At 39.0% G+C, this 13,986-nt stretch overlaps 1 protein-coding gene across 1 annotated transcript in view; it reads left to right on the forward strand.

Moving 5' to 3' along the window:
* Window positions 1–960: 960 nt before the first annotated feature.
* cnmd.S (chondromodulin S homeolog) overlaps window positions 961–13,986 on the forward strand; it is a gene marked incomplete at its 5' end in the record, with an annotated part of 53,398 nt that continues 40,372 nt past the window's right edge. Inside the window, 2 exon segments of the mRNA NM_001093328.1 lie at window positions 961–1,066; window positions 4,905–5,045. Of these exon segments, the coding sequence (NP_001086797.1) occupies window positions 995–1,066; window positions 4,905–5,045 (213 nt within the window).

Raw genomic sequence — 13,986 nt, forward strand, 5'->3', positions numbered from 1 at the left:
TTTCAGTTTAATAGATCAGATGAGGAAGAAATACATCATTCTTTGATACTGTCATCCCTAGGGTACAACCAGGGCCCAGTTCCCACCTAGGACTCGGGCCCGGACTGGCAATCTGTGGGTTCTGGCAAATGTCAGAGGCAGCAACGTAACTAGAGGGGGGCGTGTCCTGGTGCAAGACGCGCAGCTGCCCCCCTCCGTTCGTCCAGAACTGGCCTGAATATGTTGCGTGTGAGCTGCCAGGGGGCCCTGAGGGGGTGTGGGCCCTGGCCTAATCGCACCTCCTGATCCCCCATTAGTTACGCCACAGGCCATAGGGGCTTCTATAAGATGCCATAGAAAGTCACTATTTAGTGGGCTGGTGGGGGCTGTTTGGGCCTTTGTGTATCTGCAATGCCAGGGCCTATTTTAATTCTCAGTCTGGACCTGCTCCATATCCAATGTAAATTCATTCAAAAATATTGCTGGTTGTAAAGAGTCAGCCTTTTGCATGCTTAATCTGCTGGTTTTTGCTACATTTTTTAAAATATGTGCACAAAAAGATACAGACACTGCTGCAGCAATGGATATTAAACAGTTACAGTTACTTAATTGCAGTTTTGATGCTAAATAGAAAATGTTTCATACTGTGTATTTATTTTGTTTGCTTCAAACATTTTTCTTCAGGAAAAGGTAAACAAATGGGAAGGTGATGGCTCAGTGCTGACATGTGCCATAGTGAATGAATGGGGATGTGTCTGTAGCTGGAATGTAGCACCAGCCAGGGGAGGCCAGGAGGACAAAGTGGGATATTCCCCATCCCTCCCTGTGGTGCCTCTTGGAGCAACCATTAAGTAGAGTTTGGGTGGGGAAAGCAGGGGGACATTCCATTAAGTTCACATGGGGAGGGGGTCCAGGCTGTGGCACTAGATGGGCAGGTACTCTGGAAGAGTTTGAGGGGCAGGCTATACGGCTTACTTTGCAGAATTTGGGCTGCGGGATCAGACGGGCGCACACAATGGTCGATACTTCGGAAAAAGTTCCTATTGCCCTGGCGGGTCCCAAGGACGTGGAGCAGTGTTTGCCCCCTGTGAGTAGAATATTATCTTCGTTACACCCCCTGCAGCTGCAACACTTTCTCAGAACAGTTATTAATCAGCTCTATTATAAATGCCCCCTGTTTCTGGTGCTGTCTGTCACAAAAATGTTTGTTAATTGTTGTAGTGTGCAGCTACTTAGTGCTGCTACTGTCCTTGCACTTGCTATTTTGTGCTTACAGTCCCTAGTGCAAAGCTGGCCTGCTGTCTGTCTATAACATCTTTTACTTTGTGTATAATACTATCCTTAGCATTCTGCTCTCTCTGTCTCTCTGCAAAGCCTTTACAATTGTCATTTCATCAGTACTACAAACGTGGCCTCTGAGAGGCATTGGCATCCGATATGCAGAAACCCATTATCCAGAAAGCTCCTGAATTACGGAAAGGCCAAATAACCCGAATTTCTAAAAATGATTTCCTTTTTCCCATAATAATAAAACAGTAGTTTGTACTTGATCCCAACTAAGATATAATTAATTCTTATTAGAAGCAAAACCAGCCTATTGGGTTTATTGAATGTTTAAATTGTTTTCTAGTAGACTTAAGCTATGAAAATCAGAATTACAGAAAGATCTGTTATTTGGAAAACCCCAGGTCCCGAGCATTGTGGATAACAGGTCCCATCCATGTACTTCATATCAGCTAGTCTTTATATAATGCCCTGCCTACATCTATATTCTGTGTAGTTTGTAATAATTCTTGAGGGAATAAACATATTCTCACTAGTGAGTGATACAAAGGGGAATTAATGTTTTCAGTTTTTTACACCTGAATCATCTGTTAATTCACCCAGAATGTTTTCTTGACTGTATCATCTGCGGTTGTATTAACAGTGTGTACTGTCCCCTTCGAGCAAATGATTCTTATTCACATATCACTAGTTGCTGCATCTTGGAGCTACAATTTGCAACATGCAAAAATTCGTTCATTATCAATAATGTGCATAACGTCAAATGATCATGTCTGTTAACATAAATGTCTGTACTCAATTTTGTATATGTTTATTTTTGCAAGCCAGCCCTTTTGTGCAATGTATTATAATAAAATTAACAGACACATTCAGAACTGAGTAACCCCACGATGTACTAGATTTGTAGGACACTCTAGCCCTGGAAATAAAGTGCATTATCTGCCTATTATTAAATGACTGCACAATGAGAAAGAGACAACTACACACGCATTTCAGAGAAGAGAAGAACTAAAGGATTAGTGCAAAGGGATTTGGATTAAAGAAGAAAGAGGATATAAAGTCAGAAGGGCTGAGGCAATTAATTAAAGTTTGAACTTGCTTTCACATATCAACCCACATAAGAATGGATTTAAAAGTGAAAATGTCTGTTGCAGGGTTGTATTGGGGATAGCTCTATAGAAAATTCAGTGGCAAAGAAAAGCATATTTTCATATATGGATACACGGTGCCCTACAGAGCTTATGTTATTGATTACTACTACAGTACAAAGATCTGAGCTGACTTGTCTGCTGTTCCATCTCACTGCCTTATTGTGGACCTGTGGTTTGTGACTGAAGAAGAGGAAACAATGTACATGGTTGCATTTATAAACTTTAACTGTGTGTGTGTGTATATGTGGATATATATATATATATATATATATTGATTTGAAGCTTTAAAGGCAAATATTATTCTCAGGTATAGTTCTGGGCACATTACTTTATATGGCTTTTCTTTTCAATCACAGGTATGGGACCTGTTATCTAGAATGCCCAGGACCTGGGGTATTCCGGATAATGGATCTTTCCGTAATTTGAATCTTCATACCTTAAGTCTACTAAAAAATCATGTAAACATTAAATAAACCCAATAGGCTGTTTTTGATTCCAATAAGGATTAATTATATCTTAGTTGGGATCAAGTACAAGCTACTGTTTTATTATTACAGAGAAAAACGAAATCATTTTTTTTTAAATTTGGATTATTTACATAAAATGGAGTCTATGGGAGACCGCCTTTCCGTAATTCTGAGCTTTCTGGATAACAGGTTTCCGGATAATGGATCCTATACCTCTATATCTGTGCTATCTGCAGGAGTTGTATCCAGTATGAGAATTATTGCTGGTATCCAAACAAGAATTCTGCTATTTTTATAATACAGGTATCAGCCCTGTTATCCAAAATGCTCAGTACATGGGGCTTTCTGGATAATGGATCTTTCCATAATTTGGATCTTCATACCTTATAGGGATACTGTCATGGGAAAAAAACATTTTTTTTTTCAAAATGAATCAGTTAATAGTGGTGCTCCAGCAGAATTCTGCACTGAAATCCATTTCTCAAAAGAACAAACAGATTTTTTTATATAAACAGTTTTTTTTATATTCAATTTTGAAATCTGACATGGGGCTAGACATATTGTCAATTTCCCAGCTGCCCCAAGTCATGATTTGTGCTCTAATAAACTTCAGTCACTCTTTACTGCTATACTGCAAGTTGGAGTGATATCACCCCCCTCCCTTCCCCTCCAGCAGTCAAACAAAAGAACAATGGGAAGGTAACCAGATAACAGCTCCCTAACACAAGATAACAGCTGCCTGGTAGATCTAAGAACAACACTCAATAGTAAAAACCCATGTCTCACTGAGACACATTCAGTTACATTGAGAAGGAAAAACAGCAGCCTGCCAGAAAGCATTTCTCTCCTAAAGTGCAGGTACAAGTCACATGACCAGGGGCAGCTGGGAAATTGACAATATGTCTAGCCCCATGTCAGATTTCAAAATTGAATATAAAAAATCTGTTTGCTCTTTTGAGAAATATATTTCAGTGCAGAATTCTGCTGGAGCAGCACTATTAACTGATGCGTTTTGAAAAAAACATGTTTTCCGATGACAGTATCCCTTTAAGTCTACTAGAAAATCATATAAACATTAAATAATCCCAATAGGCTTGTTTTGCCTACAAAAAGGGATTACTTATATTTTAGCTTGGCTTAAAGTGATACTGACACTTAAAAGCTACTTTTTAAAATATGAATGTACATTAAAGGTTACCTATAGGTCATGTTGATCGTTTTTTTGCTGAGAGGTCTGTTTTTGTAAATAATTATTAGCTGAAGTTCCTAAACCTGACTGTTTTGCCAACCTGAGTGTCCCATCTCAGCTTGTCAGTTAAAGTTTCTAATGCGAACGGACTTCTGCTGCACAAATAAATATGGCAGTCACCTCATAGTAAAACATGGAGAGTCAGATGGGTAATGTTTTGAGCAAATACTTTATGGCAAAATTATGAGTATAAAACAATGCCAATACTATGATAGATGTAAAAATGGTTTCATTTCTGGTGTCAGTTATCTCTTTAATCTCTTTTATTAGAAGAAGGAAATCATTTGAAAAATAATAATATTATTTGGATACAATGGAATTTATGTGAGACAGCATTTCCGTAATTCAGAGCTTTCTGGATAATGGGTTTCCGGATAACTGATCCCATACCTGTAATAATTTGTTCACTATGGGCACACTGATCCACATGGAGTCCATAAACCATATTTTATTATAGGATAGGAAGCTGTATGGTTGCATTAAGTGACATTAATGACTATAATATATTGATAAACAAGGATCACTGTTCAGAATTCGTATGCCCATTTGATTAACAGAACCTAGACCATATCTGATACGTAACATGTATTTCCCCATTAACATTTGAAACAAGATGTAAGGCTTGTAAGTTTATGGGAATCGCTCTCCTCAAAAACAACAGAACCAACAGTTAGCGGGTCATGTTCAGCACTTGAAACTTAGCCAAGAGAATAACAAGCTTTACTGCTTCTTTACTGAAAGTGACTTTGTGGCACTGTGCCCCTCTGACTCCAGGCATACACAGCTGTGACAGTGAAGCCTTCGAGCAATAGCCGCCTACTCAGAATTGGAGCCGTGGTGCTGATCTCTGGGGCCCTTCTGCTTCTCTTTGGATCAATCGGAGCTTTTTACTTCTGGAAGCCAAATGACAAGCATGTAAGTAGCCAGACACATCTTTGCTTATTGAAGTGTATGACAGTGACCAGCTGTCCTACATACACATCAGTTTCATTTTCTGGCAACAGCAGTGATCTTCCTGAAGTCGTATGGGAATATTGTAGACCAGGAATTGACCAGCCTTCCCTACTTCTACTGTGGGGGTGCTGGGAGTTGTAACAGCAGCTGCTGTGATACAGGTTGGTCATCATTGTACAGCAGTGGTAGGTATTCAGCACCTCTCCAGATCTAAAGAATTTGATCTGCAATAAAGTAACCGTGATCTATACAATCATGCAAAATTACCTGTCTATTCATTATTACATTTTCTGTGACTTCCTGCTATCTTACTGCCCACTGTTGTTATATATAGAGGTAAATAGACACGGGGGTATAATGGGTAATTAAGATGAATCGTTAATGCTCACACATACAGTACAAACATAGAGGATAGGTGCAGCTTGTATATGATCTAAGTGTACACCCAGTTATTGCTAGATAAGAATGCTGTGTAAAGCAATGGAGGGCAGAAGAAATACAGCTGCTCATCTGCTAATTCTGCTAATCCTGCTAACAGGGATACTGTCATGGGAAAAACATTTTTTTTCAAAATGAATCAGTTAATAGTGCTGTTCCAGCAGTATTCTGCACTGAGATCCATTTCTCAAAAGAGGCTAGACATATTGTCAATTTCCCAGCTGCCCCAAGTCATGTGACTTGTGCTCTGATAAACTTCAATCACTCTTTACTGCTGTACTGCAAGTTGGAGTGATATTGTCCCCCACCCTTTCCCCCCCCAGCAGCCAAACAAAAGAACAAGGGGAAGGTAACCAGATAGCAGCTCCCTAACACAAGATAATGCCTGGTAGATCTAAGAACAACACTTAATAGTAACAACCCATGTCCCACTGAGACACATTCAGTTACATTGAGAAGGAAAAACAGCAGCCTGACAGAAAGCATTTCTCTCCTAAAGTGCAGGCACAAGTCACATGACCAGGGGCAGCTGGGAAATTGAAAAAATGTCTAGCCCCATGTCAGATTTCAAAATTGAATATAAAAATCTGTTTGCTCTTTTGAGAAATGGATTTCAGTGCAGAAGTCTGCTGGAGTAGCACTATTAACTGATGCGTTTTGAAAAGAACATGTTTTCCGATGACAGGATCCCTTTAAATAAGAATGAGATAAATGTTTATTTATGAATTCATTGCCCCTTTTTGCCCCGTGTCCAGCTGGCATCCTTCATTGGCAGCGGCATAAAGGCATACATTATTCAAACAGATCATTATAGTGGCAGTGTAGAATGACATGTAGCATGTCACTATAATTGGCTACAGAGGGATAATTCACATTGAGATGCAATCAGCAGTTTATTAGTGTAAGAAATTAACCTAGTATTTAATATAATATTTTCCCCCTAAGTGATGGTTTAATTCTGCATAAAGTTTAACGGTCCCTAATGAGCCTTCAGGCTACTTATACAAAGTTACTGTGCTCTTTCTCTGCTGCTTAGGGTCTTCTAGGCTGAGCCGGGGTCAGTGGTAACTGCTTCCAGAAAAAAGCCCCTTTATGTCAGGCTCAATCAGTTCTTGTATTTTAACCAGTCACTTCCCCTGTACTAACTCACAGCAGCAAGCCCTGAAAGAAGTCCATAGTATTTCTAAATTAACTGTTATTCTTCCATCTTCCCCAGCCGCCCTCACTGCATTCTTCCTAACACTCTGAAACACATTCTCATTTTTTCCTCCATTTCATGAAAGAAGTACAAGGTACAGAAACCTTTCCTTAGGGCAAGTAGTTGGAAATGGAATAAATAATAATATACACATGGGTGTCCTTATTCGAATATCTGCCAGAACTCTATTAATGCTGCTAGCTGAGGATGATGGGAGTTATAGAAGTCGGTGGTCATCCGTCTTTTTGCTGCTAAATTGTAAAGTGTAAACTAGATTCTCCATGCAGTTTGCACTGTGTATAAATTTGCACTGTCACAAGTCTTTAGCGTCAAAGTACCCAGTACCATTGTTTATTTCTGTATCTGTCGAAAGTACTTAGAGAATCCAACCTGGAGATCATTATATGCTTGTCTGTGGCTTTATTAAACATGAATGTGTAGGACGACCTTACACCTGGCTAGACAGGCAAAGTGTCGGCAGGGAAATGGCAGGACACTCTACTGATACATAACTGAGAAGATAAAATGATTCCTACGTGCTTGAGGTTCTGAACACAATAAATAAATAAAAAGCAGGTGATGTTCTAGATTCCCTGGGGACAGATAACATTAATTTCCACTATGAAATGCAAGTAAGCAGCATGTAAAAAGTGTAAAACCTTAGCCAAACAGCGGCAGACAGATAATATACTGGAGAGCATATATCTTTTTGATAAGTTGCTTTAGTTAATTGGCTTGTCATATTGTCATATTGCCTGTGACTCAGTATGCAGAGCATCATTGTACCTGTTTGTGTATTCCAGCTGAACAATGGATGCTGCCGGCATAGTTTTCTTCAAGGCAGTTATTTATGGGCAAACAAGCACAAAGTGAAAGGCACTAAAGGCCTTATATCAGCTGCTTTACTTTTATTGCTTAAGCACACACATGGTAACTCCTGTATATGAGAAGGCACTTCCCTTAGATGGGACTTTACACAAGGCATTCTGCTAAAATAAGAAACGTTTCCTTGTTGGCTATAAATTGCAACTAACACTATGGCAGCCATTTATTGTTTTCTTTTTGAGAGAGTACTCATTGGCATCTGTCTTGTTATTTCTCCTGCCCAGGCTAATCCAAGTACATTTAAGAACATAGATGCAAATATTTATATATATAGTGAATAAAGTACCCCCTATTATAAAATATAAGGATATTCTAAGTTACCAAGGAGATCTGTGACCATATAATTTACAGGTCATGGAACGCCGAGGTTACTTCTAATATACTCATGTTTTCCAACAAGGGGTACTTTATTAATTATAATACACAAGTTTTAGGAGTCATGTGACAAAACTTACATCACTACGTTTATAACTGATGACATCACTAGTCACAGTTTATAAGGATATAATTTACAGGATATTCATGGCTCTTGTGTATTATACAGTAATATGCAAAAGCCACTAATAATCAACAGCATTTATCTGTACAAATGGTGCTCCGTGATGGCATCAACCCATACTTTATAAAATAAGAAATATTTATGGGTGAAATAATTGCCACTAGCTCTATAGTGTTTTCTTTGGAATATGCAGTTTCTATAAATTCTGCTTTGTCTGGGGACCTTAACATGTAACTAACTACACTGCTTTACTAGCCTCCCAGGGCTTCATCAAGCTAAGCTGATTAATGTGGGGCTGTTCAGGGAGCATTTATTTGGAGTAGGGGACTTGACTCTTCCAGTTCTAGCAATTATATCACCAATATTTCACTTTGTTTTGTTAATAACAAAGCAAGTGATATCACCAGAATGCAAGAACAGTACACAATAGTTTCATTAATGTATAGGTGTGAAGTGCAACATTTTTATGTATTACATGCATTTACATGCAATTCTCGTTTTCTGGCAGCATTAAAAGATAGGGTGTATTTGCTGCTCACTAGTAATGGGAAGGTTGACTATAACTTCAAAGGCTGAGCAGATTTAAAGGGATACTGTCATGGGAAAAAAAAATGTCAAAATGAATCAGTTAGTAGTGCTGCTCCAGTAGAATTCTGCACTGAAATCCATTTCTTAAAAGAGCAAACAGATTTTTTTTATATTCAATTTTGAAATCTGACATGGGGCTAGACATTTTGTCAATTTCCCAGCTGCCCCTGGTCATGTGACGTGTGCCTGCACTTTAGGAGAGAAATGCTTTCTGGCAGGCTTTCCTTCTCAATGTAACTGAATGTGTCTCAGTGGGACATGGGTTTTTACTATCTATCTTAGATCTACCAGGCAGCTGTTATCTTGTGTTAGGGAGCTGTTATCTGGTTACCTTCCCATTGTTCTTTTGTTTGGCTGCTGGGGGGGGAGGGAGGGGGTGATATCACTCCAACTTGCAGTACAGCAGTAAAGAGTGATTGAAGTTTATCAGAGCACAGTCACATGACTTAGGGCAGCTGGGAAGTTGACAATATGTTTAGCCCCATGTCAGATTTCAAAATTGAATAGAAAAAAATCTGTTTGCTCTTTTGAGAAATGGATTTCAGTGCAGAATTCTGCTGGAGCAGCACTATTAACTGATTCATGTTTTTTCCCATGACAGTATCCCTTTAAGTTTATGTTAGTGTTGGTTTGTTCTTCCCTGGCTCTGCAAATTTCAGTTTATCCTTCACCACATAGCACCCACTATGAACAAGAACCCAAAGTTGCATTATATTATTTGAACACACAGCCTGTGTAGGCCAGGTAGAGTCAATACATTCTTAGTACTGTTATTTGTCTTCATTAAATAGCACTAATATATTAACTAGCACTTTCCAAAAGAAAGAAACTCATAGAATCACTGGTTGCAAATAATATAATGCAACTTTGGGTTCTTGTTCATAGTGTTGAAGAATAAACTGAAATTTGCAGAGCCAGGGAAGTACAAACCAACACTAACATAAACTTAAAGGGATACTGTCATGGGAAAAAACATTTTTTTCAAAATGAATCAGTTAATATACAAACTCCATGCTGATAGTGGCCTGTGGTTAATCAGGACAAGCCCATACATACAAATCTCTGCAGCATTGCTATTGCAATACATGCCCGTAGTAAGGAGATTATGGTAGTGTTGTTGGTATAGTTTTTAGAGGGGATGTTTTTTGAGGGGCCCTCATGTGCTTGAGTACAATGAACACAGGTTATAAACAAACAGATTTGTTTGATGTTTATGTTATGTTTGTTTTACCCACCCTACCTACCAACATTGTAAAGGAATTGTTCAGTATTAAAATGAAACTGAGTAAATAGTTAGCCTGTGCAAAATAAAACATGTTTGCAATATAGTTAGTTAGCCAAAAATTTAATGTATAAAGGCTGGAGTAACTGGATTTTGTATCCAAAAGATGTGAGGGTCTCCAAAAATAAAGAAACAAATGTAAAAAGTAAAAAATTTATGAAGGTCTTCATGTCCTAATAAATTTTTTAAATTTTTTATTTTTTACATTTGTTTCTTTATTTTTGGAGACCCTCACATCTTTTGGATACAATGTTTATGGTCTCTGCACCTTGGGACTGAGGTGAACTGTGAGTGTTTTCCTCCTTATCATTTTTTCTATTATATTTTCTTTTGTATCTTTAATTATTTAATATTTATGTTGAGTGGTACCATAGATAACTTTTTTGTGGCAGTAGCACAAACCACACTATTTTCAGTTTTGGAGTAACTGGATGTCTAACATAATAGCCAGAACACTACTTCCTGCTTTGCAGCTCTCTTGGTTTCCACTGATTGGTTACCAGGCAGTAACCAATCAGTGACTTGAGGGGGGCATATGGGCTATACATGTTACTTTTGAATCTGAGCTGAATGCTGAGGATCAATTGCAAACTCACTGAACAGTTATGTCCCATGTGGCCTCCCTTCTAGTTGCTGACTAACTCAGAGTTAGAGATCTGAAAAGCAAGAAGTTGGGTTGTGTTCTGTTATGTCAGAAATCCAGTCACTCCAGCCTTTATACATTACATTTTTGGGCAACTTACTATATTAGATTTTTTCTTTATATTTGCACAGCCTATCTATTTACCCAGTTTTTTTTTTATGTTTAACTGTTCCTTTAAGATCAAATCCATTGTAGGCCACATGCCTTATATGCCCAGACTGCTCACTGCACTTCCCACATCCACCTCTCCCACCTCACATATAAATATATATAAAGTTTACTGAATACTTTAGAGCCCCTCAAGTTCCATGTGATCCAGTAACTTTGCATTGCTATGTATGTTCTGTGCAGCCCTATGTGGCTGTACTGACCCATTTTACACGTGTCTCATATTTTATGCATTTACCATTATCTGCAGAATCCTGTCAACCCAAATAAAAAAAAAAGAATTCAGTTTGATATTGTTCGAATCTGTTTTTTTCTACACAACTTTTCAAAATCAAATGCTAAAATACAGAGCTTGTCAGAGTTAGAGGCTCAGATGGGAACGTTGCAGCAACCCGATTATTTCCTGCAGCTGTCTAGCTGATAAACTAGTCATCAGATTTTGACATCCATCCACTGTAAATCTGACTGGCCAAATAGCTTGTGCAAAAAAATCCGCACCGTCCCTTGAAATAATATATTGTGTACCTGACAAAATCCCATAAAATCCATTTGCCTCCCAGGCATTCCATAAAATGCTGCCGTGATTTGCAGGTATAAATGAGCTGCATTTGCAAAAATGTCTCCTCATGCACACGACATGTATAGGAATGATCAACCTCTGCTCATGGTTTCTTACTTGCACATTGACATTCTATCCAGCCCAGGATGTTAAAAAAAAACATGACCTGGAACAGAGTAAATATTTGCTAAAAGCAGGAATGTTTAAAAAACAACATAGATCACTCAGTGTCCCACTTGGAAATCTGCATTCTGTAAGTTGACTTCACTCAGTATCATTATGGGCAGTTGGAATCACAATGGCTATGGCACAATTGCCTTATTACCCTCAAATGCAGCATCTGTTGCACACATGTGCCATACATTGACTGAGGCTTTGTCACGCTACGTTTCCAAGGACAAGTTACATCTATCGCGGCGGTATCTGTTTGTTGATGCGGTTCCATTATCCGACTGCACGTATTGCCTCCATTCTGATCCAATTGTTGAGACCTACGGCCCACGATCGAATCACCCGATATCACTCACCTCAATGTGGGCATGTCGGGGAGAGGTCCGCTCGTTTGGCGACATTGCCAAACGAGCGAATTTCCCTGTGTATGGCCACCTTAACACAGGGTCTGGCCACACGGGTAGATTCGGGGAGATGAGTCGCCAGACGACAAATGTCCTCTTTTTCGTGGTGACTAATTTCCTCGATCTACCTTCCCCTGCCTTTTGCTGGCTAAATTGAAAATTGCCTGGGGGCAGGCACTCGGAGCACTTTGTTTTCCGAAGTTGCCTGTAATTGCATCATGAGGAAACTTTCGGCGTCTTCGGAAAACGAAGTGCTCCGAGTGCCTGCCCCCAGGCGATTTTCATTTTAGCCGGCCGAAGGCAGGGGAAGGCAGATCGGGGAGATTAGTCGCCACAAAGAAGAGGACATTTGTCGCCTGGCGAATCTACCCGTGTGGCCAGACCCTTAAAACAACGTAACAGAAGTCAGTTCTCCTTCAGGTCTGTTAATCAGCTGGTCTGCAATACTGTTTCATTTGTCAGAGCCAGAAGTGACGAGAATATAAACATTCAAACACTGTTTTTAATAAATTACATTTACACATAACTTAAAAACGATTGAAATGTTTATTTATATATATTAGAAAGTTGATTAGTACTACATGTTGTGGTTAACAGACCTCTTTATAGGGAAAGTCTACAGCCTTTTTTAACGTGCTGAATTAATAGGGCTTGTGCTGAACATACTTTTTGTCTATTGTTGTAAATAAGAAAAAGCTATGTCTTTTATTTCTGGCACTAAACAAGAATATGAAGCCAGTATCACTTTAGTACTTCCTGTCACTTCTGGTCTTACAGAACTTCAAAGGGGCTGATAAAATTAATTACTAGGTCAACGAGAAGCCCATGATAATCAGCTTTCTCAAAGGTTGTTGCTTAGAGAAGAGACTGTTTTTATCATTTAAAGGTAAACAGGGAACTCTGAAAAAATTGCCCTGTTTATAAAGGAAAGGGAGGGGGGCTAAGGTGAGTGAAAATTGCCCAACTTTCACATCAGTGCTATAGAATAGCAAAAATAGGTATGTTTTAAATTAATACAATAGGCAGAATGACATTTTCTATTTATTGTACCCATTTTTAGCAAAGGTGTTTTTAGGTGTTTACTGACCCTTTAAAGGGATACTGTCATGGGAAAACATTTTTTTTTCAAATGAATCAGGTAATAGTGCTGCTCCAGTAGAAATCTGCACTGAAATCCATTTCTCAAAAGATCAAATAGATTTTTTTATATTCAATTTTGAAATCTGACATGGGGCTAGACATATTGTCAATTTCCCAGCTGCCCCAAATCATGTGACTTGTGCTCTGATAAACTTCAATCACTCTTTACTGCTGTACTGCAGTAACTGGAGTGATATCACCCCCCTCCCTTCCCCACCCCAGCAGCCAAACAAAAGAACAATGGGAAGGTAACCAGATAGCAGCTCCCTAATACAAGATAACAGCTGCCTGATAGATCTAAGAACAACACTCAATAGTAAAAACCCATGTCTCACTGAGACACATTCAGTTACATTGAGAAGGAAAAACAGCAGCCTGCCAGAAAGCATTTCTCTCCTAAAGTGCAGGCACGAGTCACATGACCAGGGGAAGCTGGGAAATTGACAAAATGTCTAGCCCCATGTCAGATTTCAAAATTGAATATAAAACAATCTGTTTGCTCTTTTGAGAAATGGATTTCAGTGCAGAATTCTGCTGGAGTAGCACTATTAACTGATGTGTTTTGAAAAAAACATGTTTTCCGATGACAGTATCCCTTTAAATACTCATTTGCCCTTGGTAAAAGTACAAGTTAATATGAATATATATTTACTTTGCACTTTTACCTGATTGATACATATGTGGCGATCTTCATTCTTCTGGGCACTGGTATTTCAGGCAGTCCCCCTTGGGTGGTGCAGATTTCCTGCTTCCCATCACCTAATGATACACAGTGGGGCTCATTTATTAAAGCAGCGCAGCGCATAAGTGGACGCAAAAGGTTGTCTGCGCCATCACAAGCGTGATCGCTAATATATTTGCGTGATATTGCGCATAACACAGAGCTTTTGCGATGGTTTTGTTTATGCGCATTGCGCAAAAGATTGG

The sequence above is a fragment of the Xenopus laevis genome, chromosome 2S (assembly GCF_017654675.1).
Source record: "Xenopus laevis strain J_2021 chromosome 2S, Xenopus_laevis_v10.1, whole genome shotgun sequence".
NCBI lineage: Eukaryota > Metazoa > Chordata > Amphibia > Anura > Pipidae > Xenopus > Xenopus laevis.